Raw genomic sequence first — 26,227 nt, 5'->3', positions numbered from 1 at the left:
TTAGTTATTTGAAGCAACCACTTAAGCTTTTCCCTGAATGTGTAATCACAGTAATGGGCTGCACTAAGATTAGAACTGAAGCACAAATTGTCTGAGAGAAATGCACAATTGTTCAAAATTATCCACATATTGTGATGGCTATCTCAAACAAAAAATATGTAGATGCTGGAAATCCAAAACAACACATACAAGATGCTGGAGGAACTCAGCAGGCCAAGTAATAGCTATGGAAAAGAGCAACCAGTCAATTGAATTGACTTTATTTCTTACATCCTTCACATACATGAGTGAATATCTTTGTTACGTCTCCATCTGAATGTGCAGTCATAGTAATTTATAATTTATAATAAATAGAACAGTCAATATAATATAGAGTATACACAAATCAGCGTGAGTTCATCAGTCTGCTGGCCTAGTGGAAAAGCTGTCCTGGATCTTGTTGGTCCTGGCTTTTATGCTGTGGTACCACTTCCTGGATGGTAGTAGCTGGAATAGATTGTGGTTAGGGTGACTCGGGTCCCCAATGATCCTTTGGGCCCTTTTTACACACTTGTCTTTGTAAATGTCCTGAATCATGGGAAATTCGCAACTACAGATGCACTGGGCTGTCCGCACCACTCTCTGCAGGGTCCTGTGATTAAGGGAGGTACAGTTCCCATATCAGACAATGATGCAGTCAATCAGGATGCTCTCAATCGTGCCCCTGTAGAAAGTTCTTAGGATTTGGGGGCCCATACCAAACTTCAACCATCTGAGGCGAAAGAGGCACTGTTGTGCCTTTTTCACCACACAGCTGGTGTGTACAGACCACGTGAGGTCTTCAATGATGTGGATACCATAAGACAAAGGAGCAGAAGTCAGCCATTCGGCCCATCGAGTCTGCTCCGCCATTTTATCATGAGCTCATCCATTCTCCCATCTAGTCCCACTCCCCCGCCTTCTCATTATAACCTTTGATGCCCTGGCTACTCAGATACCTATCAATCTCTGCCTTAAATACACCCAATGACTTGGCCTCCACTGCTGCCCGTGGCAACAAATTTCATAGATTCACCACCCTCTGACTAAAAAAATTTCTTCGCATTTCTGTTCTGAATGGGTGCCCTTCAATCCTTAAGTTATGCCCTCTTGTACTAGACTCCCCCATTATGGGAAACAACTTTGCCACATCCACTCTGTCCATGCCTTTTAACATTTGGAATGTTTCTATGAGGTCTCCCCTCATTCTTCTAAACTCCAAGGAATACAGTCCAAGAGCGGACAAACGTTCCTCGTATGTTAACCTTCTCCTTCCCGGAATCATTCTAGTGAATCTTCTCTGTACCCTCTCCAATGTCAGCACATCTTTTAAATAAGGAAACCAAAGCTGCCCACAGTACTCCAAGTGAGGTCTCACCGGCATCTTATAGAGCCTCAACCCTGCTCCTATACTCTATTCCTCTAGAAATGAATGCCAACATTGCATTCGCCGCCTTCACTACTGACTCAACCTGGAGGTTAACTTTAAGGGTATCCTGTACGAGGACTCCCAAGTCCCGTTGCATCTCAGAACTTTGAATTCTTTCCCCATTTAAATAATAGTCTTGTCTAGCCTACTGGTAATTTCCTCAAATGACAGGGTGGAAAGAGGTATAGTCCAGGTTGCTGTGAGAATCAGTGGGTTTATGAAAGATATCAGTAGATAGACTGTCTCCAGAGATGGATACAGAAAGATCGAGAAAGAGGAAGGAGGTGTCGGAGATGGACCAAATGAATTTAAGGGTAGGGTGGAAGTTGGAGCAAAGTTGATGAAGTCGATGAACTCAGCATGGGTGCAGGAAGCAGCACTAATGCAATCATTGATGTAGCGCAGGAAGAGTTGCAGAACTATCTATTTAGATTAATGCATCCAGTTATACTTCAGACTTCTAAAATTCTCTTTGCTTTCAAGTGAATTACAGAAGAAAATATTCTGGGCTGTCGAGCTCTCATGGACTCCAAAACTCTCAAAATAAAATCTGAAATTCAAGTATCTTCATAAAACTATGGAATTCTTTTAGAAAATGAGTGTGATATCATTAAAACTCCATCTTCCTTCGCATTTAAACCAACCAATATGGAAAACTAAACTTCCACACTTTGTTTTACTGATGTGGAAGTTTTGATTTTTTTTAATATAGAAATCAAATAAAAAGTACTTACTATCTTTGGATATCAAATGATAGAATACCAATACATCCTCATCTTAACTTACCTCAAGCCTGTATCCATTATACTCCTAGTCTGACTCCTTGTTTCTGTGACTTATTAAACTGTCTTTGCTGTCAACTTCTGTCACTTCCCCAGGATGGCTAGCATAGACTGCTCGAGTCTGTTCTGCTGCTATGACTGGACCAAAAACAAGACACCGATGAACCTATTAAATCTACTACCTCAAAGCTCTAGTGAGATGGGGTCGTTTCTGACCTCCAGTGCTGTCCCTATGGAATTGTCAAGTTCTCCCTTGACTGTGTGTGTGTTCCTCCGGAGGCCCCAATTCCCCATCCAAAGGTGTGTAGGTTAACTTCTGTAGCTGAGTGATAAAATCTGGGGAGATTTGATGGGAATGTGGGAACATAAGATGGTTAATAGTTGTTTGATGGCTGATGTAGACTCGGTGGTCCAGATTAGTAAAATATACAAATTAGTAAAACATACAGTTTAAAGACCATAAGACAAAGAAGTAGAATTAGGCCATTTGGCCCATTGAGCCTGTTCCACCATTCAATCATGGCTGATCCTTTTATTCCTCTCCTCAGTCCCACTCCCTGGCCTTCTCCCCATAACCTTTGATGCCATGGTGAGAAAATCCAAAAATCTGAGATGCAAAGGGACTTGGGAGTCCTTGTGCAGAACACCCTAAAAGTTAACTTGTAGGTTGAGTCAGTGGTGAGGAAGCTAAATGCAATGTTAGCATTCATTTCAAGAGGTCAATAAGAGCAGGGTTGTGATGCTGAGGTTCTACAAGATACTGGTGAGGCCTCGCCTTGAGTATTGTGAACAGTTTTGGGCTCCTTATATATGAAAAGATGTGCTGGCATTGGAAAGGCTGGCGCAAGGATGATTCCAGGAATGAAAGGGTTATCATATGAGGGATGTTGATGGCTCTGGGCCTGTACTCACAAGTACCCAACTTTACTATAAAGCAAGGATATGACTAATCATCTGCCTCAACTCTATTCCCCTCTCTATGCTCAAAGTTCAAAGCATGTACATTATGAAATACTACACTGAGACTCATTTTCTTCCAGACATTTACAAGAAAAATAAAGAAACACAATAGAATTTATGAAAAAACTATACATAAACAATTCTGACTAACAACCAATATGTAAAAAAAGTCAAATTGCAAATAAGAAAATAATACTGAGAATGAGTTGCAGAGTCCTTGAAAGTGAGTCTGTACGTCATAAAGTCAGTTCAGTGTTGAGGTGAGTGAAGCTATCCACTCTGCTTCAGGATAATGATGGTTGCAGAGCGTAACTATTCCTGAACCTGGTCACTTTGGACCAAAGGTTTCCATAATGCCACTCGATGGTAGTAGCGAGAAGGGAGCATTGATTTCTTGTGGCAGTGCTCGATGTAAGTGTAATCAATAGTGGGGAGGGCCTTGCATGTGATGGGTTTAGCTGTATCCACCACTTTCTGTCATTTCCCCCACTCCGCCCCGGTTCCTGGGCATTGGTGTTTCCATACCAAGCTATGATGCAACCAGTTCAAAGTTTTAGATTACATGCTGAGTCTACACAAACTTCAAGAAATTAGAGGTGTTGTTGTGCCTTTTTGTGATGGCATTTACATGCTGGTCCCAGGACAAATCCTGTGATATGTTAATGCCAAGGAATTTAATACGATTGACGCTCCCATCCTCCAATCCCCTAATGAGGACTGGCTCCAGCTCCTGCCTCCTGTGGTCAATAATCAGCTCTTTGGTTTTGTTGACGTTGAGTGAGAGGTTACTATGGCACCACTCAGCCTGACTTTCAAGCTCCCTCATATGTGCCAATTCATCACCACCTTTGACTTGGCCAGAAAGAGTGGTGCTGTAAGCAATCTTAATTCTGTTATTCTACCCCCTTTCACCCCCAACTTTGGCCTCTTAATCATCTCACGCTTTTTTAAAAAAAATCCACAGATATTTCCACATTTTTTTGTTTATTTTAGACATGCAACACAGTAACAGAACCAATGAGCCCACGCTACCCAATTACACCCATGTGACCAAATAACTTAATGACCCATGCGTCTTTGGAACGTGGGAGGAAACCAGAGAAACGTGGTCATGGGAGAAAGTGCAAACTCCTGACCAACTGCTGTGAGATTGACCCCATGTCTCTGGCATTGTAATGGTATTATAATACCATGCCATTCCCTTTTTGGATCTGCTTGTAATTTTATGTCCATAGATTCATGGAGTTGCAAAACACAAAACAGGCTCTTTGGCCCAACTCATCCAAGATGTCTACATCTCTCCAAACCTTTCTCATCCACGCACATGCCCAAATGTCTTTTGATGTGGTAACTGTACCCAGCTCCCCTAGCAGCTTGTTCAATATATTCACTATATACTTGCCTGTTAGATTTCATTTAAATCTCTCCCCTCTCATCTAAACCTATGCCCGCTAGTTTTAGACTTCCCTATCCTGGGAAAATAAGTGTGAATGTCTATAAGTTCCAGCCTATCCAAGGATCTTTATATAACTCAATTCTCTCCAGTTCAGGAAACATTCCTGTGAATCTTTTTTGCACTCTCTCTAACTTAATCACATCCAAAGTACAGTGTGGAAATCTGAAATGCACACAATACTCCAAGTGCCATCTAACCAACACCTTGCACAACTGTGATGTGACAGCCCAATCTTTATCCACACAATGAAGGCAAGCATACCTAATCTGACCAGCCAGGTCCTTCACTTTAGCAGGAATATTCTGGCCCTGATCATCCTGGGCATTGGTACGATTGTTATCCTTTCAAAGGAAACTTCTGACTGCAGCAATGAGAGATTGAAGATGTCTTTGAACTCCCCAATCAGTTGGCACAGGTTTTCAGAGGGTTAACATATGAGGAACGTTTGTCCGCTCTTGGACTGTATTCCTTGGAGTTTAGAAGAATGAGGGGAGACCTCATAGAAACATTTCGAATGTTAAAAGGCATGGGCAGAGTGGATGTGGCAAAGTTGTTTCCAATGATGGGGGAGTCTAGTACGAGAGGGCATGACTTAAGGATTGAAGGGCACCCATTCAGAACAGAAATGCAAAGAAATCTTTTTTAGTCAGAGGGTGGTGAATCTATGGAATTTGTTGCCACGGGCAGCAGTGGAGGCCAAGTCATTGGGTGTATTTAAGGCAGAGATTGATAGGTATCTCAGTAGCTACGGCATCAAAGGTTATGGTGAGAAGGCGGGGGAGTGGGACTAAATGGGAGAATGGATCAGCTCATGATAAAATGGCAGAGCAGACTCGATGGGCCGAATGGCCTACTTCTGCTCCTTTGTCTTATGATCTATGGTCTTAACCAGGTACTCCACTGGGACCTATCGCCTTGCAAGGGTTCACCTTCTTGAAAAACAGCCCGACGCCGCCCTCCGGGACAGAGACCACAGGGTCACCAGGTGCTACAGATATCCTCACAACTGTAGTTCTGTTCTCGCCAAAGACTAGCAAATTTCTTCAGATGTACCGCGGAGAGCATTCTAACTGGTTGCATCACTGTCTGACATGGAGAGAGAAAGACCAAGGCACAGGATCAAAACAAGCTGTAGTAGACGGTTATAAACTCAGCCAGCCTCATCGCGGGCACTAGTCTCCATATCATAGGAAGACGTCTTCAAAAGGCGATGCCTCAAAAAGGCGGCCTCCACCATGAAGTGTCCCGCCACCCAGGACAAGCCCTCTTCTCACAGAGAAGATACAGGAGCCTGGGGGGGGGGACATTCGACGTTTTAAGAGCAGCTTTCCCCCCTCCACCATCAGATTTCTGAGCAGTTCATGAATACTACCTCACTATTTTTACTCTTTCTGCACTACTTATTACACACACCTTTATATGTATATAGTCTTATTTTACTTCGTAGTCTATTTATGTATTGCACTGTACCGCTGCCACAAAACAAATTTCATTTGTCAGCGAAAATAAACCTGATTTTGACACTTCCTCTCACCACAGCCAAATACGCTGCCATAATATCAGAACAGCTCGAATGCTGCAAGTTTCTGACTTCAGAGTCATGCTGAATGAGTCAAATGGCTTCTTGTGACTGAACAGTGTATTTGCCGAGTTTCTTGCGCCACTCTTTCAGCCTAACTCAATGACTGACTCGGAGGATTCGCATTGGTCAATGGCACTGTCAATTATTTAGTGGGCCCCACCCGGATAACGTCATCTAAGGTTCTTAAAACCCTTGCCCCCAGACCAGGAACTATATTCTGGAGCATACAAAGAACTGAGTGCGTAGTTTTGAGACAGTTGGTAAGTGTAAGCACCGTTTATTTATTCCAGGTATCTTCTCTTGTAGGTTACACGTTCGCCTTTGTTCAAAAATGTTAAAAGTAACTTTTAAGATAACACAAATCGTAATTTTTCGAATATTTTATCTTTTTACCCTCGATAGTTAGAAACTTTTGTGGAAGTCTTAACTCTCGAGATTATAAACTTCCTTTCCCTGTGAGAGTTGTTTGTGATTTTGAGCTGGGGGAAAGACATTAACTGCCTTATTCGATCCTGGTTTCTGCTCATTAGATTCAGAAGATTTTCGCTATGGCCTCAGAAGCGGATAGAAACGTTGGACTCGCCAACAATGGCGAGCACCAGGACGACGGGGAACAGCAGGTACCCTTCACTAGTTATTGTCCCTCAACTCCGACTAAACGTGAGCACTGCAGCGTCTCGGGCAATCTTACCCCGCCCTTGTGCAAGGCGACGATGATTTCAGCACGAATTCGGGTCAAGAGTCTTGAGAGTGCTTTCGGTTCTACTGGAAATTGTTACTCTCTGACTCAGCCTGCATGTGTTGCGACTTTTGACCTACTTCTGCAGTTTGGCTGTAATTGGCACTGCTTGATAAACGTTACAAAGTTTGCTTAGATTACAGTGTAATTGTTGGGGGAAAAACTTCTTGGCTGTTAATTTGACTTTTTTATCTTTCTATTTATTCAATTATTTGATCACTTGGATTTTTTTTTGTTATGTAGAGATTTTTAAAATCTTATTGCTGTCTATATTTCGATCTACTTTGTTAAAATTGCATTTTAATGTTGTTCAAGTCTGTGTTGCAATTCTTCAAAATGGCTACTTTCCTTTTTGAGAACATAGAGGCTAAAATCCAGCTGAAGGCTCGTTCACAACCTAAAGAGCATACTGATGAGGATTTGAGGGCCATTCTTTTGCAGATGATTGTATATTTGTAGTTGTGTGAGTAATTGTTGAGACAGCTTGTTTCTGGATAAAATTTATATTCTGAATGAAATCTTGTGGATAATCTAAAGCCCTTTTGTCTTGGGTTCAAACCCAACAGGCCTTGGAACTTGTTCTCTAAGACTACTCTTTGTAGTTTGCATTGCATCTGTTCAGAAGTGTAGTTGAAGTAATTGCATGTCCTGCAATCGTTTTGCCTGGAAATAAATCCCACTGTGTGTCTGCTAATGTCAGATGCTGAGTCTTGATGGTTTTTAAGGTCTTGGAGAATAGTGTGTGGGTTTTGGTTGAGGATCAGAAACAATGTAAGATTTACTGCTGTGGAAACGAATGCAACAGTAACTAGGAACATTAGCTTGAGGGTAACTTTATTACATAGAGCTGTAGAGTGAAATTAATTTGATGTTTCAGTGGAAGTGCAGTAAAACTCCAATAATCCACTTTTGGGAATCATGGTTTGGGATCAGGCTTGCCAAGAAATGTTTGTTGAATTCAAAAAGGAGCACATCTTTTGATATTTATCATAACTGTAACATCTAAACTGAATTTAATTTTCCTAATAACACCCAAGAGTCCAGAAAATCTACAAGTCCAGCATCATAAATTGTAAATGTGCTAGTTAGTAAGTTTTAATGTAATCTGGTTCATAGAAATGCAAATTTGATTAAAAATCTGCATTCCATATGAAAGACAAGAAGGGATATATAAGGGATAGGAACAGGTTCAGAGTGAGGAATTGATGGAAGTTGTGGGTTGGACCTGCCAGTATACTTGTGCTTTGGAAGATCTTGCTATTGAGATGGATTCTGGTGTGTATACATAACTCCATCTTTTGTTAAAAGAGAAGAATGTATCTTCAGACTAGTTAACCCAATGCATGTGGAGATGGTCCTAACTTCCAAAGAAAGGGTACATAGTGGGTTTTGATGTTGGCATGCATTGTATAGCAAGTAATAGCTTTCAGATTGTAACTAGCAGAGTAGAAGGAATCCAGACAATGTACAATGTTAGGATTTTCCAAAAACTTTGGGTGCAAATGGTCATTTGCATATGTTCTTGTTTTGTGAAGTTGGAAAAGTAATATTTGCCATAATATGGAATGAGAATGACTTTCAAAATGATAGGACTTGATACAGTCACTTGCTGTAGGAAATGGTGCTGGGGACCCAACTGTTCTTAAGAGGACATACAAGTTCGCTGGTACCAAGCTAGGTGACTGTGGATGTCATGTGGAATCTTTGAGGATATGGGCAAAGACTTGGCAGTTGGAATATGATCTGGTCCTTTGATCCAAGGATATAACTGAGCAGAGAGATAACCACAAATGTTGATCCCTTATGTGGAAGTTCTCCCAAAGTAACAGCTTGTGCCCATATTGTGAAGTTTAGATTGAGGTGATGTTACTTCAGTATATCCACAGTGATTCCTTTGTGCTGTCCAGAACCAAAGGAGACTGAGCTTGGTCATTCAATTATCTGTAGGTTATTGAGTGCGTCGTGTTCTGTTTTCTGTGCATATTCAAATGTTGTTTTACTTTCTGTCTGGACATGAGGGACATTTAAGAAACCCTAGGATGGGCACGTGGCTGAAAGGAGAATGGAGGGATATATGGAAGAGAAGGATTGATCTTGGAATAGATTAAAGGGTCAGCTCAACATCGTGGGCCAAAGGCGCAGTTCTGTTCTATGTCTATGTGGATGGTGCTGAAGTAAAGGATCTACCACAGTGAATGCTAGCATGAGGTTACAGAGCCGAATGGCCTACAGTACTGTGCAAAAGTCTTGCCACTCTTATCTAAAGCAAAATGTGTATTAAAAATGTTATTTCTCTGCTGCATTAGTATGTCAGTGTAAAAGAGCAAATTTTAGATTTCCCAACATTCAGTTTCCAAAATATTAAATGTTAGTGACTTTGTTTTATATTTCATTAAAGAAAGTAATATGTTAAGTAATGGACCATTCTTCAAATTAAAAACTTGATTACTTTGTAGGTATCTAGCCCAGTGCATGACTAAACAGATAATAGGATGCTAATGATCAGTGACATAATGAGTGAATGAATTAAACTGAAACAGGAAGGTGTATAGAAGGAATCAAGCTGGGTGACGGGCAGCCAAACTAAAAGGTGAGGGTGTGGCGGATGTGACAGTTTAACCTACAAAGTATCAATTATTACACTGTGGCAAAAGTGAGCATAGCAGCAAGACACAAGGTGGTCATGTGCATCAGCAAGGTCTCTTCCAAGCAGAAATTTCATGGCAGAGGAGTTTCAAGATACCATGTCCAAGCTCTTCTGAAGAAGCACAGAGAAATGGACAAGGCTAAGGACCTGAAATGCAGTGGTCAGCCACAGAAACTGAATGTAGCAGATGAGAGGTACATTAAACAGACTCCCTTCTAAATCGGAAGAAGTCCAGCATTGCTATCAGTTCTGAACTCATAGAAACTACAGAACCCAAGTACACCCCACTACAGTCTGGAGAAGTCTTGTCAGAAGTGGCCTTCATGGAAGAGTTGCCACCAAAAAGTCATTCCTGCGAAGTGGAAACAAAGCCAAGAGACTCACCTATGCTCAAAAACACAATGACTGGGGTGCTGAACAACGGCAGCAAGTGCTCTGGACTGACGAGTCAAAATTTGACATTTTTGGCTCAAACAAGAGGCAGTTTGTGCACAGAAGAGCTGGAGATCGCTACATGGGTAAGCACCTGCAGCAAACAGTGAAGCACAGCAGAGGCTCCCTGCAAGTGCGTAGCTGCATTTCTGCAAATTGAGTTGGTAATCTGATCAGAATTTATGAAATCCTCAATGCTGAGAAGTACGAGCAGATTCTCAACAATCACGCAATACCATCAAGGAGCTTTCTGATCAGAATGAACTTCATTTTGCGGCAACACAATGACCCCAAATACATGGCCAAGGTCATAAACTATCTTCAGTAAAAGGAACAAGGAGTTCTGCAGCAGATGGTAAGACCGCGACAGAGCTCTGATCTCAACATCAACAAGGCTGTCTGCGATTTCCTGGAGAGAAAGAAGCAAGCCAAAGTATGCAGAAGAACAGTGGCAAGTTCTCCCAGATGCTTGGAACAACCTACCAGTCAAGTTTTCTTATAAAACTGGATGACAGTGTATCTAAGAGAATTGATGCAGTTTTAAAGGCAAAGGGTACTCACACCAAATATTGATTCAGTGTTTTACTGGTTACTGCTCTTTATAGTAGTCTTTTGTTTTTGCAGATTTAGAAACTTATCGAAAGCATTTTTGTTACAGATGTTTTTTTTTTACATGAGCCCAAGACTTTTGTCCAGTACTATGCTGTTCATTTCACTTGCTGGTAACATGAGTTGTGAGGTGACAGACCTCTGTAGAATTTCTCTTGGGTGTGTGTCAATGGAATAAGTGTCATGATTTTTGTGTTTCAGAATGTGGTGAACAGGGTCACTAACCTGCCGCTTGTGAGCTCTGCCTATGATATGGTGTCGGCTGTATACAACACTACCAAGGAGAACCATCCATACGTCAAGACGGTCTGTGACGCTGCTGAACAGGGAGTGAAGGCCATCTCTGCTGTGGCTGCCAGTGGTGCCAAGCCCATTATGAACAAGCTGGAACCACAAAGTAAGATTAATGTCCAACAGGAACGTGGAAGTCATTGTATTTCGATATGACTTAATTGTTATAAAGTGGTACAGCAGCCTTGTTGGGCCAAATGGCCAACTTCTGCATCTGTCTTGTGGTCTTGTTACCTCAGTCACAATCAGGTTTTTATGTGCTGTCACCGTGTTATCTGACCCTTGGGTGACAGAACATCAAGATGTTATTGAGATCGAGCTCTTTTTGACTACCATTTGGCCCCACTGAGTGAGGAAGTTACAAGGGCCTGAAGTAACTTCAGTTTCACTGTCTGGTCTTAGTGAAGTACTTGTTACTGGGCATCTGTACAAAGAGCAGGCTATAAGAGTTAACCTGATGAGTGTTTGACTCTGGGCCTGTACTCACTGGGGTTTGGAAGAACGACAGGAGGGCGATGTCTCACTGAAAAGCCTATGTGAAGAGGATGATTTCAATAGTGGGGGAATCTAGAACCAGAGGGCACAGCCTCAGACTACAAGGATGTCCCTTCAGAACAGACATGGAGAAATTTCCTTTACCAGTAGGTGGTGAATCTGTGCAATTCATTGCCACAGGCAGCTGTGGAGGCCTAGTCATTGGGCATATTGAAAAGGAGAAGTCGATAGGTTATTGATTAGTAAGGAGGTCAAAGGTTACAGGAGGAGGCGTCAGAATGGTTTTGAAAGGGGTAATAAATCAGCCATGATAGAATGGTAGAGCAGACTCAATGGGCCAAGTGGCCCAATTCGGCTGTTATGTTTTCTGGTTTTATAACAGTTTTATTCATTGCTATATAAATACTGTGTTAATCATTGTGCCCTAGATACATAAAACTTTGGTAACTCAAATGCATTCCTTAGACCAGTGGTCCCCAACCACTGGGCTGCGAGGAAATGAAATGATTTGGCGATACGAAACGATATGAGTCAGCTGCACCTTTCCTCATTCCCTGTCACGCTCTGTTGAACTTGAACACCCCCACCATCGGCTGGTCCAGAAGAATATTATCAATATTGAACTGGTCCGCGGTGCAAAAAAGGTTGGGGACCCCTGCCTTAGACCGCTACTGGATGTGGACCTTCAGTAAGATCAGCAGTTATGCTGTTCACTTGCCAATTTGAAAATTTGACTACTTGTCGTCGTGGCAACTGTACCTGAAAAAAGCAGGGTTGTTGCTGTAATTAGGTTGACTGCATTTGTTAGTAACTAACTGGACTGGCTCTTTTTTTCTAGTTGCAGCAGCTAATGAATATGCCTGTATGGGCTTGGATAAGCTGGAAGAGAAGCTTCCAATCCTTCAGCAGTCCACACCCCAGGTAAGGAAAGACTACCCAGTGGAGGTTTCAGAAGGATAGATGCAATAGCTTTGGGAGCCAAGTGCGAGCTAACAAAGTCTTAACTTGCAAGAATTGAATTTGAGGGAAGAGTTTGATTCCTTGTTAGTGATACAGTATGCTAAATGCATTGTCTTTCAACATAATTCCTCCAGGCTACATTAACTGTTGCCTTAATGGTAGTTATTCCCATTCAAGTATTATTCAGACCAACTAACTGGCATAATTTTAAAGATTAATTATATATTTTAGTAATGGCATAAATAATTTTTCCATCAGTTGTAACTGAGCACAAATTTAAAATGTTCTATATATTGGTTAACTTCCCAGTGAAAAGCAGAAATTTTAGTTCCAGGCAGTACACCACTCTGACTCTTTGAAAGAAATGCAGGAGTCTTTGTTGGATACTGAATTGTCCTCTCATTGCAGGTTGTTGCAGATACCAAGGAGCTAGTTTCCTCCACTATTACAGGAGCTAAGGATGCCGTCTCCAACACAGTGACTGGTGTCGTTGACATGGCCAAGGGAGCTGTGCATAGCAGCATCGAGAAGACCAAGAATGTGGTAGCTGGAGGAGTAAATACTGTCATGACATCCAGAGTTGGCCAGATGGTGGCCACTGGTGTGGACAGTGCACTCAATAAATCGGAAGAGATGGTTGATCATTATCTTCCTTTAACTGAAGAAGAATTGGGTAAGAAGCTTAGCTGTATTGTCTAGGTTGCCTTCTGTGTATTGGGAAGTAAAGTTTGATCCTGCACAGAAAAATCACTCCATTTTCAGTCTTTGGCTTGCATTAGCCTCTAAATTCAAGTTCTCAAATGTCATTCTCTGACTGAATTTTGTTGCCCTTTGGTGCGCAGTGCACTGCATCAGTCTTGGATATGATAATCTGAATTAATTCTGATTAAATCAGATGGAAAAGAAAAATAAATTGACCATCAGGTACCATATGTATACGAACCTTCCTATTACAATAGCAATTTTTTTTATCTGCAAGATTACTAATATGCCTGCTATATTCACATCCAAATTTTAAGGGCCCTACCACTGATCTCTGTGGTACACCACAGGCAACCTGGTAAGAAAAGTAAAGCTTGTAATGGAAAAACAACTTTATATTTCCAATTTTGGATCCATTTTTGCTAATATCGCTTAAATCCTGTGGACACCAACCTGTTGAACCAGTTTCCCATGTAGAACTCAGTGAAAACAAACCTTGAAGTCTAATCACAAACAAGAGAAAATCTGCAGATGCTGGAAATCCAAGCAGCACACGCAAAATACTGGAGGAACTCAGCAGGCCAGGCAGCATCTATGGAAAAGAGTACAGTCAACGTTCAGGCCAAGACCTGTCAGGAAGACTGGAGGAACAAAAGACGGTTGAAGGGTCTTGGCCCGAAATGGGCGCTTTTCCATAGATTGTGCCTGGCTGGCTGAGATCCTCTAGCACTTTTTTTTTTGAGTGTAAGTAAAATGTAAAGCTTTTGTATTTCAGCAAAGTTGGCCACATCTACAGAAGGTTTTGAAGTGGCCCCAGTACAAGAGCAAAGTTACTATGTGCGCTTGGGATCTTTGTCTTCGAAAGTTCGTCACAGAGCATACCAGCACTCGACTGCTAAGATGCAGAAGGTCAGGCAAAGCAGCCAAGAAATCATCTCTCAGCTTCACAACACCATGGATCTGGTAAGAAAAATAATCTGTTCCATTTCCTCATCGTGTCAAGCAACCATTATTCTGTCCTTGAGCATGTTACTTCCAACCCCATCGCCTTCCTCAACAACTTAAATTGCTTCAGTTTGCCTCATTTTAATGCTTTTGCCTCTACCAAGCATTTGGCTATTTTGAATACTCTTTTGGTATCCCTTGCAATGGAGTGTTGCGATCACTAACATTTTAACTTCTGATGTGCACTATTCTAGGTGAAGGGAGCTCAAGTTTCATGATGAGGATTTCAAACTTTGTTTTAAAACCAGTAATTGATGTGTTTTGGCTTCTATAAATAACTTATGGCAAATTTGATATTCCAGCTCTGTCCCTTCAAGTAGCAAAACATCAAGTATTCTACAAGCACCTGTAGGTCTTCAGTCGAAAGAACTAACTACCTAATAAAACTATGCCACAACTCCTTGCTCTTTTTTTTTGGTGGGGGGGAGGGGAAGAGGATGGGTGACTCTTTCAGTATTTTACAACAAGGTTTATTTCAATTAGATTGAATTGGCAAGAAAAGGGATGGATTCAGCAAATCAGAAGCTCCATGGTGTTCAGGAGAAACTGCATCAGGCCTGGGATGATTGGGTGAAAAATCAACCAGAAGCTCAAGCAGCAGAACAGAATGCTCAGAAACCAGAGGTAAGAAAATGTGAACAGCCCTGATTTCAATAAAAGAACAAAAGGGGTAGACTCTGTACCTGTTCTGTGGTTAAACCATCAAAATAATCATGGGAAACCAGCCCTCGTAACTGAAAACCATCTGAGTTATTGCAGTGTTCAGATGAAAATCCCATCACTTCACAGATTTGTAACTTGCACTTTTCTATTCTCATGGAATATTCCAAATAAATTCAGTGATTATTCCCTTACACCACATGCTCTGATGGTGTATTTGTATTATGCCATCAGTCTTGACTTCATCGAATTGGTTGATGGACACTTGGAGCTATTTGCTGTTGTAAAGTTGTGGTTTCTTGTAGAAGTTTTGTTACTTGTGTTTATTGATAATGGCCATGAATATTTAGTACAGATATCAGGTACAGCACCCAGCTGCTATGTCTCAGTGTATCTACTGTCTGTTTCCAACATGGCCGAGTGATTGATTCATATTTAGAAAAAACTTGACTAGGCACCAGAGCACGGCTTTGGTAGCATTTGGTTTGAGGATTTACTCTGGAAATTTAAAAACTCCTTGGTGTCTTTCTTTGCAGCACCTCGAATCTCGAATGTTAACCATGACCCGTGGTCTCACGCAGCAATTACAAACTACCTGCCTGACCTTGGTTTCAAATGTTCACGGTCTTCCTCAACACGTTCAAGATAAAGTGCAACAGATCCGCAAAACAGCTGAAACCATCCACACCTCGTTTTCCTCTGCTAATTCCTTGGGGGATCTCTCTGGGCAGCTGTTGGCCCAAAGCCGGGAACAGATGGCAAAAATTCGGGAATCCATGGATGGGGTGATGGAATATGTGCTTCACAACACTCCTCTCAACTGGATGGTTGGTCCTTTTGCCCCGCAGTTGACTGAGAAACCTCAGTCGCCATCTGAGGAGATGATTGCAATGGATGAAGTTAAAGAGTAACTTAATCTCTTTGAGTTCAACTTGTTGGATAAATAGCTTGACCTGTGTTAAACTTGTGTTAATTTTGGTGTTTAAACTTTGACCTTACTACTGGACTAAATTTGTATTTCTAGGTTTGCACAATATTCCTCCAAACTACTTGGCCTCATCCAATTAATATCGTCAATAACATGAATTTTAACTTCTAATTCTCCCAATGCAAGGTGAAATATTTTGGCTATACTAATTATAAAACAATTTTACAGATGTGTGAAATTTTCAATAAATGAGAAGTGCTGGCAAATCTCATGGAAAACTGACACCCTAAAGCTTGTGAAGATTAGGATTGAATTGGAAATTGGGTGGAATGTAATTTCAGACAAATGTATCAACTTCCAACATAATCTGGCTGGGGTATTCCGAGCATTTAATTCATTGCAACAATGTTGCAGAATGGATCTGCTGAATTTGCCAATACAACTTGGGAAATTCCTCTTGCAATAGGTATCATTTGTGCAATGCATTTTTTCCTTGCAGCCAGATAAGGGAGAATGTGCACTGACCTTGATCAGCTGCAGTTTTTCTACCTACCATCTAAAAGAAATGTTGAAATGTTTGAGAGGCAGCAGCATGAACCACTTAAAATGTTTGAGCACAATGCATGGGTGGAGGTGTTTGTTCTAAAATTTAACCTAGTCCTACTCGCATGCACATATTTCTTCATTTGAAATACTATTGTTAAAGATGAGATCCTTTTCGAAGGTGTGCAAAATAGAGCAAAGGTTTAACTTGGAATAAATAAAATAAACAGGATGCCTGAATACTGAAGAATTTCACCAGCATTACTTTACACACTTTCACTTGCAGTCACTTTTCAGTTCTCCTGCAGTATAGCAGAATTTGGTTTGTTTTTAATTTTATATTGGGTGGGCATGCCAAATGTTCAGAGATCTGTAAATGGAGCTAGTACTATTGGTTAACTAAAATGCAAGTATTGGTCTTTGCAATGAGGTATATTTACTCAAATATACTATTTTTAAGCAGTATAAATTAGGTACCAAGCAACTCTTCAGTGAATGTATTTAATAATCAAAATTGTTTTGCTAGAATGTAGCTTTATCTTGAAAATGCATTGACTGTTTTATTACCTAGCCCCGAGTTCAATGATCTGGATAAAACTTGCAGCGGTAGCAAAATTTGTATTTACTCAGCCTGTTTATTGCACTCAGTGTATGGAACTTCTGTGCTCCATGGCATTAAATCTTTCTTCACAAACACATTTTTGACACTTGTCCAATTTGCAAAACCTGTGCTAGCATTGGTGCATGGTGGCAAAGCTTAACCCCAGTGGGACAAGCTGGTGCCCTTGCAATTGGGCTATTGTATTTGAACATGCAGCTTGAAACCTGCTCAGCCAGCATGAAATGTATGCAAGTGATCCCATACTTAATGGAAAAATTCTCCCTCCCAAATCCAAGAACAGAAACCATGGGGTCTATGTTACTGCAATCATCTGCATGAAATAGTTACTGTGTTAGTCTTCTAGACAATCTTTGAGGAAGATCTATGCAAGGTTCACTATTTTGTTTTCTAAAAGATAAAATTTTAAAATAAGTTGCATGATTTTACTAATATCCAAAGTTTCTATGAAAGTGTATATACCTTGTGTAATGCACTATGCAAAATAATAACAATTGGGGCTTTTTGACATGAATTCCCTTTATAAATCAGCCCTGCTGATACTGTGTTGACTGTACAATGCAAACTAAATGCCAAGGCAATGGATATTTGAAATGGGCTCATAATCCTCGGGATCTACTTTAAAGTCCCGCAGTGACTTCTTCCGAGATGATAGATTTGTTAGAGAGTATTCTAGAGTTATGGTTCTGTAAGAATCAGAATCCGGTTTATTGCCACAGGCATGCATTGTGAAATTTGTTAACTTAGCAGCAGCAATAAATAATATAGAAAGAAAAAAGTAACAATTACAATATATGTATATTGAGTAGATTAAAAATAATGCAGAAACAAATAATATATTTAAAAAATGAGGTAGTGTTCATGGGCTCAATGTCCATTTCGGAATCATATGGCAGAGGAGAAATTGTCCCTGAATCACTGAGCATGTGCCTTCAGGCTTTACCTCCCCCCCTGGTGGTAACAACTAAAAGAGGGCATGCCCTGCATGTTGGGGGACCTCAATAATGGGCATCACCTTTCTGAGGCAGAGCTCCTTGAAGATGTCTTGGATACTACAGTTGCTAGTACCCAAGATGGAGCTGTCTAATTTTACAACTTTCAGTAGCTTTTTTGGAGCCTATGTAGTAGCCATCCCCACCCTTCTTCTCCCCACCCCCCAACCATGCAAGGCAGTGATGTAGTCTGTCAGATTGCTCTCCACAGTATATCTGTAGAAGTTTTCCAGTGTTTTAGTTAACAAGACAAATCTCTTCAAACTCCTAATGAAATACAGCTGCTGTCTTGCCTTCTTTATAACTGCATTTATATGTTGGGACCAGGTTAGACTCTCAGAGATCTTGACTCCCAGGAACTTAATTGCTCACTCTCTCCACTTCTGATCCCCTCTGATTATTAGTTCCTGTTCCCTCATCTTACTCTTCTTGAAGTCCACAATCAGCTCTTTCGTTTTATTGACACTGAGTGCAAGGTTATTTCTGCGACACCACTCAGCCAGCTGGTATACCTCAGTCCTGTACGCCCTCTCATCTCCATCTGAGATTTTACCTACAATGGTTGTATCATCAGCAAGTTTACAGATGGCATTTGAGCTATACCTAGCCACAGTTGTGGGTAGAGCAGTGGGCTAAGCACACACCCCTGAGGTGCACCAGTATTGATCATCAGTGAGGTAGGGATGTTATCACCAATCCACACAGATTGTGGTCTTCCAGTTAGGAAGTTGAAGATTCAGTTGTAGAGGGAGGTACAGAAGCCTAGGTTTTTAGCTTATCCATCAGGATTGTGGAATTGATGGTGTTAAATGCTGAGCTGTAGTCAACGAACAGCATCCTAGCATAAGTGTTTGTATTGTCTAGGTGATCTAAGGCCGTGTGAAGAGGCATTGAGTAGCATCTACCTTAGATCTATTGTGGTGATAGGCAAATTACGGTGGGTCCAGGTCCTTGCTGAGGCAGGAGTTCAGTCAAGTAATGACCAACCTCTCAAACCATTTCTTCACCGTAGACATGAGTGCTACTGGGCAATAGTCACTTCTTAGGCACTGGTAGAATTGTTGCCTTTTTGAAGCAGGTGGGAACTTACAACCATAGCAGTGAGAGGTTGAAAATATCCTTGAATACTTTCACCAGTTGGTTGGCACAAGTTTTCAGAGCCTTACCACGTACTCCATAAGGGCCTGCGTTCACCCTCCTTAAAGTCAACCTAATTGGCGTCCAAGACAGAGGTCACTGAGTGCAGCGGGGACAAGCAAAAGGCATTGAGCTTGTTTGGTAGTGAAGTGTGACTGCTGTTCATGATGTTGGGTTTCACTTTATAGGAAGTAATGACCCGCAAACCCAGCCAGAGTTGACGTGCATCCATTGTCTCTTCCAATTTCACTCGGCATTGTCCATTCACTCTTGAAGTAGCCCTCCACAAGTTATAGCAACACACACAAAATGCTGGTGAACGCAGCAGGCCAGGCAGCATCTATAGGAAGAAGTACAGTCAACATTTCGGGCTGAGGCCCTTTGTCAGGACTCCACAAGTTATACCTGGTTTTCTGGGACAGACCTGGGTCACCAGACTTCAGTGCCAAATGTCTAGTCCTCAGCAGATGACGAACCTCCTGGTTCATCCACGACTTTTGGTTTGGGAATGTACAGCAAGTTTTTGTAGGCACACACTCATCCACAGCGGTTTTGATGAAGCCAGTAACAACTGCAGCACACTCATCCAGATTTGAAGATGAATCCCTGAATACGGTCCAGACCACCAATTCAAAGCAGTCCTGTAGGTGCTCCTGTGCTTCCTTTGTCCAAACCTTCCTGGTCCTCACCACAGGTGCTGCAGTCTTCAGTTTCTGCCTATATTCAGGGAGTAGAAGTACAGCCAAGTGATCAGACCTTCTGAAGTGAGGGCATTGAATAGCACGGTAGGCATGCTTGATGGTGGTGTAACAGTGGTTGAGTGTGTTGCTTCCTCTGGTTTTTGGTAATTATTTAGTGACAAAGTTATTATAGCTGGGAGTGGTAGTGAGGATAAGCTCCCACTGCCTATTAAGTGCTCCCAATGGCATCCATCTCAAATAGCCCCTAACAACCAAGTCCAGCTCCTGGCCTCCATGTGTGGCTTAGCTACTGACCCTGGCAGAACCATTCCTATTGACAGAAGGGACAAAGGAGGGTTACTGCTGCCTTAAAACCAGTCGCTTCAGGCAGATGGGGCTCTTCAGCCAGGGTTGGCAGCTCATCTAGGGGAAGGAAAACTCCAATCTCAAACCAATGCAGCTTTGCATCTGTAACCACTCATGGGGATGGCATCAGGAGTAAGCCTCAAGGAAAAATCCAGAGCTCGAGTCCCTAAGGCAGTCCTACATTGAGTTCAACACTGACTGACAAATCCTGTGACACCACTGGATTAAACTGTACCTGTCTCTGCCATTCCATTGGATTCATCAGATATGAGGAGAGGGGGAGCTTGCTACATGGGCAACAGCTTGCTCTCCATACGCCGAAGCGTGCTTATCACATAGACAGCTGGGACACAGCATCCATGGTCAGCCCTGATCAATGTAGGTCCTCAATTTCAAATTCTGGAGTTATGTAAATATAGCAGATATTAATTCTTACATGAACCAGGCTTCAGTTCTCATAAATGTAAATAAGTTCAGGAACCTTGTAATTAGCCTTCAGTTTTTTTTTGTCAATTGCAAGCAGTAAATTGAAGACATAGGCTGCTCCACAGACTAAGGGATTGCATATATCTGAGCTAAACATTAAAACAACGGGGTTGTGTTAATTGGCTTGCACCAAACCAGGTAGCATGGCTGTTATTTGCACCATTGTGACTTGAATGCAAATTGGCAGACCAGACAATATGATCACTTAGCATATCAAAGATGGTTACAGGTATAGCAATCAACTGTTTTTGTGTATTTACCATAGTTGCGTACTCAGAGACAGCCCTGACAACATTTATTTTGGATGTCTGGTTTTCTATCTTCAGAAGCTTTTAGACTATTGGTGTCTAAGATAATAAATAGTGGATGAGAGTAAACATTTGATGTTTCACACCGAGACTCTTCATGAGGGCTTTGCTTTTGCATGCATGGTGGGTGGTGGGTATGTTGATGCTTTATGCTAGAATAACTGGGGGGTGGGGGAAAGTGTTGAAGCTGCTTGCTACTGCTTTTGCATAGGAGGGGGCAGGGGGCTTTGGGGTTCTTATGTTTTTTCTGTCGTTCATTTGGGGATTTTCTTCTGTTTCGAGGATTTCTGTGAAGAATAAGAATTTCAGGTTGTATATTGTATACATTCTCTGCTATTAAATGGAGCTATTGACCAACTATAGATGAGTTAGAATAAGAAGGTGGGGGGGGGAGAAGAAGAAGTACAAGGTAGTAGGTGATAGGTGAAACGGAGAGGGGATGTTGAGTAAAGAGTTGGGAAATTGGTGGAAGAGATACAGGGCAGGAAAAGGGGAAACCTGAGAAGAGAGGACGGAAGACCATGGAAGAAAGGGAAAAGAGAGGAGCACCGGGGGAGGTGATGGGCAGGTATAAAGATAAGGTGAGAGAGGGAAACAGGAATGGGGATTAGTGAGGGGGGTGCAATTACCGGAAATTCGAGAAATTAATGTTCATGGCATTACTTTGGAGGCTATCCAGAATGAATATAAGGTGTTGCTCTTCCAATTTGCACGTGGCCTCATCACGGCAGTAGAGGAGATCATGGACTGGCATGTCAGAATGGAAGTGGGAAGTAGAATTGAATTTGGAGGCCTCTGGGAGATCCCGCTGTTTATGGCGGACAGGGCAAAGGTACCCAACGAAGCAGTCTCCCAATCTACTTTCAGCACCTACAGATTTTCACAAGAATGAATTAGTCAGGGATCTGGGCAGGCTGAAAGGTAAATAGGATAAGGCCCATCAGGCCCAACTGCTGAGGAAGATGATGAGGTTAATTGGGAAGCACTGGACCAGGGAGCTGACAAGTGGGAAAGTACAAGAGGGGTTATACCCACTACTACCTGTCAGAATGGCACCTGTAGAGACCAGGCAATGACAAGCTCAGAACCTGGAACATCCCAGCCAGCCACTCACACTCAGCACCACCATCGACAAGCCCTTCACCCCAGGGGAAAAGCAGGGAATACTATCTGAACTGCCTTCACTTTGTATTATGTATTGCAATGGAGAATTTTGATGAAATGTTGAAGTTATTATTCAGACGACACTACACTGATTGGCCTAATCTCAAATAATAATGAGGTAGCCTACAGGGAAGAAGTCATCACCCTGACACGGTGGTGTCAAGAAATCAACCTCCCCCTCAATGCCACAAGAACAAAGGAGCTGGTTGTGGACTACAGGAGGAATGGAGACAGGCTAACCCCTATTGACATCAATGGATCTCAGGTTGAGAGGGCGAACAGCTTTAAGTTCCTCGGCATAAACATCACCAAGGATCTCACGTGGTCTGTACATACTGGCTGTGTGGTGAAAAAGGCACAACAGTGCCTCTTTCACCTCAGATGGTTGAAGAAGTTTGTTAAGGGCCCCCAGATCCTAAGAACTTTCTACAGGTGCACAACTGAGAGCATCCTGACTGGCTGCATCACTGCCTGATATGGGAATTGTACCTCCCTTAATCGCAGGACTCTGCAGAGAGTGGTGTGGGCAGCCCAGTGCATCTATAAATGTGAACTTCCTACATTTCAGGACATTTACAAAGACAGGTGTGTAAAAAGGGCTCAAAGGATCATTGGGGACCCGAGTCACCCCACCACAAACCGTTCCAGCTGCTACCATCCGGGAAATGGCACTGCAGCATAAAAGCCAGGACCAACAGGCTCCGGGACAGCTTCTTCCACCAGGCCATCAGACTGATCAACTCATGCTGACGCAGCTATATTTCTATGTTATATTGACTATCCTGTTCTACATACTATATTATAAATTACTATAAATTGCACATTCGACATTTAGACTGAGAAGTAACGTAAAGATTTTTACTCCTCATGTAAATGAAGGATGTAAATAATAAAGTCAATTCAATTCAAAGACATGCACATATAAAGTTAAGTGCCCGTGGAAATATTGGGACAGTATGACTCCAGGAGTGCCGAATGGAATGAGGAAAGATATCAGAAATTTAAGGAAAAAGTGAGGCAGCAACTTGGAGGGGAGTAAAGTAACTGGGGAATGATATTGTCAGTTGTTCAGAAGGCTGATGAATCTGTCATAAACTATGCAGAGTGAAAATATAGGCCTGTGAGCAATACTCAAGGCTGGGAAATCCAGGGAGGGATGATCCAGTCTTCCTGGAAATGCTGAAAGAATGGCTGAGCTAACCAGGATTTAGACTTGGGGGTAACCCACCTACTCCTCAACAGTTTTGTGAGCCGGGTAAATAGATCAAAAGAGAGGTAAGAGGGACCATAAGGTGGCTCTAGCAGATGTAACTGTTGTGAAGATGCAGGGATCTTGCTTTGTTTTCCACAGACCAGGACACTTAGTGAGGGACTGCCACCCTGTGGTTTCCCAGGCCACGGTGTCCTAACAGGGGAAGGCGACAGGAGAGTTGTTAATGGTTTGTAACTCCAAAACATAAAACATGAAGAGTCCAGAAGGAGAATCTAACTTTGTTTTTTACTTTAAGTGAGGTGTGCCTGTAAGACATGGTGACGCGATGACATATGCCATTTACGTACTTATACATATAATCCAAAATGAATTATTTAAGCAAATGAAGAATGTTTAATTAACAACATATTTACAAAATCACTCAAATATTACTGAAATATTAAATACACCCCACTCCACGCTGCTTAGCGATAGACTTCAACTGACTGCATATTGCATCTCAATTTTAAACATACAGTACACTATATAATACAACTACTATATAGACATCCATAAGAACATAAGACACAAGAGTAGAATTAGGCCATTCACCCATCGAGAGTGCTCTGCCATTTCCCTCTCAACCCCATTATGCTGCCTTCTCCATATCCTTTCACGTCCTGACTAATCAAGAACCTATCAGCCTCCGACTTAAGTGCACCCAGTGACCTGGCCTCCACAGCCAGTTGTGGCAACGAGTTCCACAGATTCACCACCCTCAGGCTGAAGTGACTCAAGGTCATCTCTGTTCCAAATGGATGTCCCTCTATTCTGAGACTGTGCTCTCTGATCCTAGCCTCCTCCACCAAAGGAAACCTCCTCCATTTCCACTCTATCTAGGCCTTTCAGCATTCGATCGAGATTACAATGAGACCCCTCCCCCGATTCTTCTAAATTCCAGTGAGAACAGGCTCAGAACCCTCAGTCACTGTTCATATGATAACTATTTCAATTCCGGAATCATTCTCGTCAACTTCCTCTGAACCCTCTTCAATGCCAGAGCATCCTTTCTTAAATAAGGGACCCTAAACTGCTCACAATACTCCAAGTCAGGCCTCACCAATGCCTAATTAAACCGCTGTATTATATCTTTCCTTTTATAATCTAGTCCTCTTGAAATGAATGCTAACATTGCTTATGTATTCCACACCACTGACTCAACCTGCAAATAAACCTTTAGGGAATCCTGCACAAGGACTCCCAAATTCTTTTGCACCTTAGATTTTTGAATTTTCTCCCCATTTGGAAAATAGTCCGTGCTTTTATTCCTTCTCCCAAAGTGCATGATCTTACATTTCCTGACTGTATTTCATCCGCCACATCTTTGTCCATTCTCTTAATTTGTGTAAATCCGTCCCAGACTCTGCTTCCTCAACGCTACCTGTCCCTCCACCTATCTTCATTTCATCTGCAAACTTGGCCACAAAGTCAACAATTCTGTCGCCTAAATCGTTGACATTAAATGTAAAAAGAAGCGGTCCCAACACAGATCCCAGCGGAACACCACCGGTCATCAGCAGCCAATCCAAAAGGATCTTTTTATTCCCACTCTTTGCCTCCCACAAATCAGCCAATGCTCTAAGCATACAAGTATTCTTCCCATAATACCCTGGGCTCTCGTATTGTTTAACAGCCTCCTGTGCAGCTCCTTGTCAAAGGCCTTCTGGAAATACAAATCTTCAAAGTATTCCAACAGACTTGTCAGGCAAGATTTTCGCTTAAGGGAACCATGCTGACTTTGTCCTACTTTGCCATATGCCTCCAGGCACCCTGAAACATCATCCTTAACAATCAGTTCCAACTCTCCCCAACCACTGAGGTCAGGCTAACTGGCCTCTAATTTTCTTTTTTCTGCCTCCCTCCTTTCTTGAAGTATAGAGTGACATTTGCAACGTTCCAGTCCTCTGGAACCAAGAATCTATTGATCCTTGTAAGATCATTACTAATGCCTCCACAATTTCTTCAGTACCATTTTTTAGAACCTTGGTCTGTAGTCCACCAGGTCCACGTGACTTGTCTATCTTCATACTTTCTCAGATCCCAAGCACCATCTCCCTAGTAACAGCAACTGCACTCATTTCTGCCACTTGGCACTCTTGAATTTCCGGCATACTACTAGTGTCTTTCACAGTGAAGGCTGATGCAAAATACTTCTTCAGTTCATCTGCCATTTCCTTGTCCCCCATTACTATCTCTCCAGCATCATTTTCAGTGGCCTAATATCTATTTTTACTTCTATTTTATTCTTAATAAATCTGAAAAAAACTTTGGAGTCATTTTGATATTATTGGCTAGCTTGCCTTCATATTTCATCTTCTCCCCCATTATGGTTTTCTTAGTTGCCTTCTGTTGGTTTAAAAAAAATCCCAATCCTCTAACTTCCCACTATTTTTCGCTCTATTATCTGTTCTCTCTTTTGCTTTTATGCTGGCTTTGACTTACCTTATCAGTCATGGTTGCATCATCCTGCCTTTAGAACACTTGCTCTTCTTTGGGATGCATCTATCCTGCATCTTCCAAATTGCTCCCAGAAACTCCAGGCGTCGCTGCTCTGCCATCATCCCTGCTAGTGCCCCCTTTCAATCAAATCTCTCTCATGCCTCTGCAAACTGCAATTCCTCAAGACTAAGATAACATTGCCTTTTTAATATGCCTTTTCTGTCTCATGCTGTAATTTGTAGACTACATCCTGGCTACTATTTGGAGGCCTGTATATAATTACCATCAGGGTCCCTACCCACAAGTATTTTACATCTTCTGATCCTATGTCACTTCTTTCTAAAGATTTGATTTCATTTTTTACGAGCAGAGATATTCCTCCTCCTCTGCCTATCTGCCTGTCCTTTCGATAGATTGTGTAGCGTTGGATATTAAGCTGCCACCCACAATCGACTTTCATCAATGACTCCATAATACCTACAACGTCATACATGCCAATCTCTAACTATGCGACAAGACCATCTGCTTTATTTCGTATACTGTGTG

At 42.0% G+C, this 26,227-nt stretch overlaps 1 protein-coding gene across 1 annotated transcript; it reads left to right on the top strand.

Moving 5' to 3' along the window:
- The first annotated feature begins 6,402 nt into the window (after positions 1-6,402).
- On the top strand, positions 6,403-17,136 carry LOC134337227 (perilipin-3-like). The gene is made up of 8 exons (XM_063032063.1): positions 6,403-6,487; positions 6,758-6,847; positions 10,856-11,051; positions 12,279-12,361; positions 12,809-13,073; positions 13,878-14,065; positions 14,591-14,731; positions 15,304-17,136. The coding sequence occupies exons 2-8, from the start codon at positions 6,776-6,778 to the stop codon at positions 15,676-15,678; spliced, it is 1,320 nt and encodes a 439-aa protein (XP_062888133.1). The 5' UTR covers positions 6,403-6,487; positions 6,758-6,775; the 3' UTR covers positions 15,679-17,136.
- The last annotated feature ends 9,091 nt before the right edge of the window (positions 17,137-26,227 follow it).

Source organism: Mobula hypostoma, chromosome 24 (assembly GCF_963921235.1).
Source record: "Mobula hypostoma chromosome 24, sMobHyp1.1, whole genome shotgun sequence".
In the NCBI taxonomy this organism is placed as follows: Eukaryota; Metazoa; Chordata; class Chondrichthyes; order Myliobatiformes; family Myliobatidae; genus Mobula; species Mobula hypostoma.
This window is presented reverse-complemented; position numbering and strand designations above follow the sequence as displayed.

Bases quoted from the DNA above. Each gene is read 5' to 3' on its own strand.
- LOC134337227 (XM_063032063.1), top strand. From the start codon at position 6,776: ATGGCCTCAGAAGCGGATAGAAACGTTGGACTCGCCAACAATGGCGAG. The intron at 11,052-12,278 runs GTAAGATTAATG...CTTTTTTTCTAG, and splicing joins GAACAAGCTGGAACCACAAA to TTGCAGCAGCTAATGAATAT. The intron at 12,362-12,808 runs GTAAGGAAAGAC...CTCTCATTGCAG, and splicing joins TTCAGCAGTCCACACCCCAG to GTTGTTGCAGATACCAAGGA.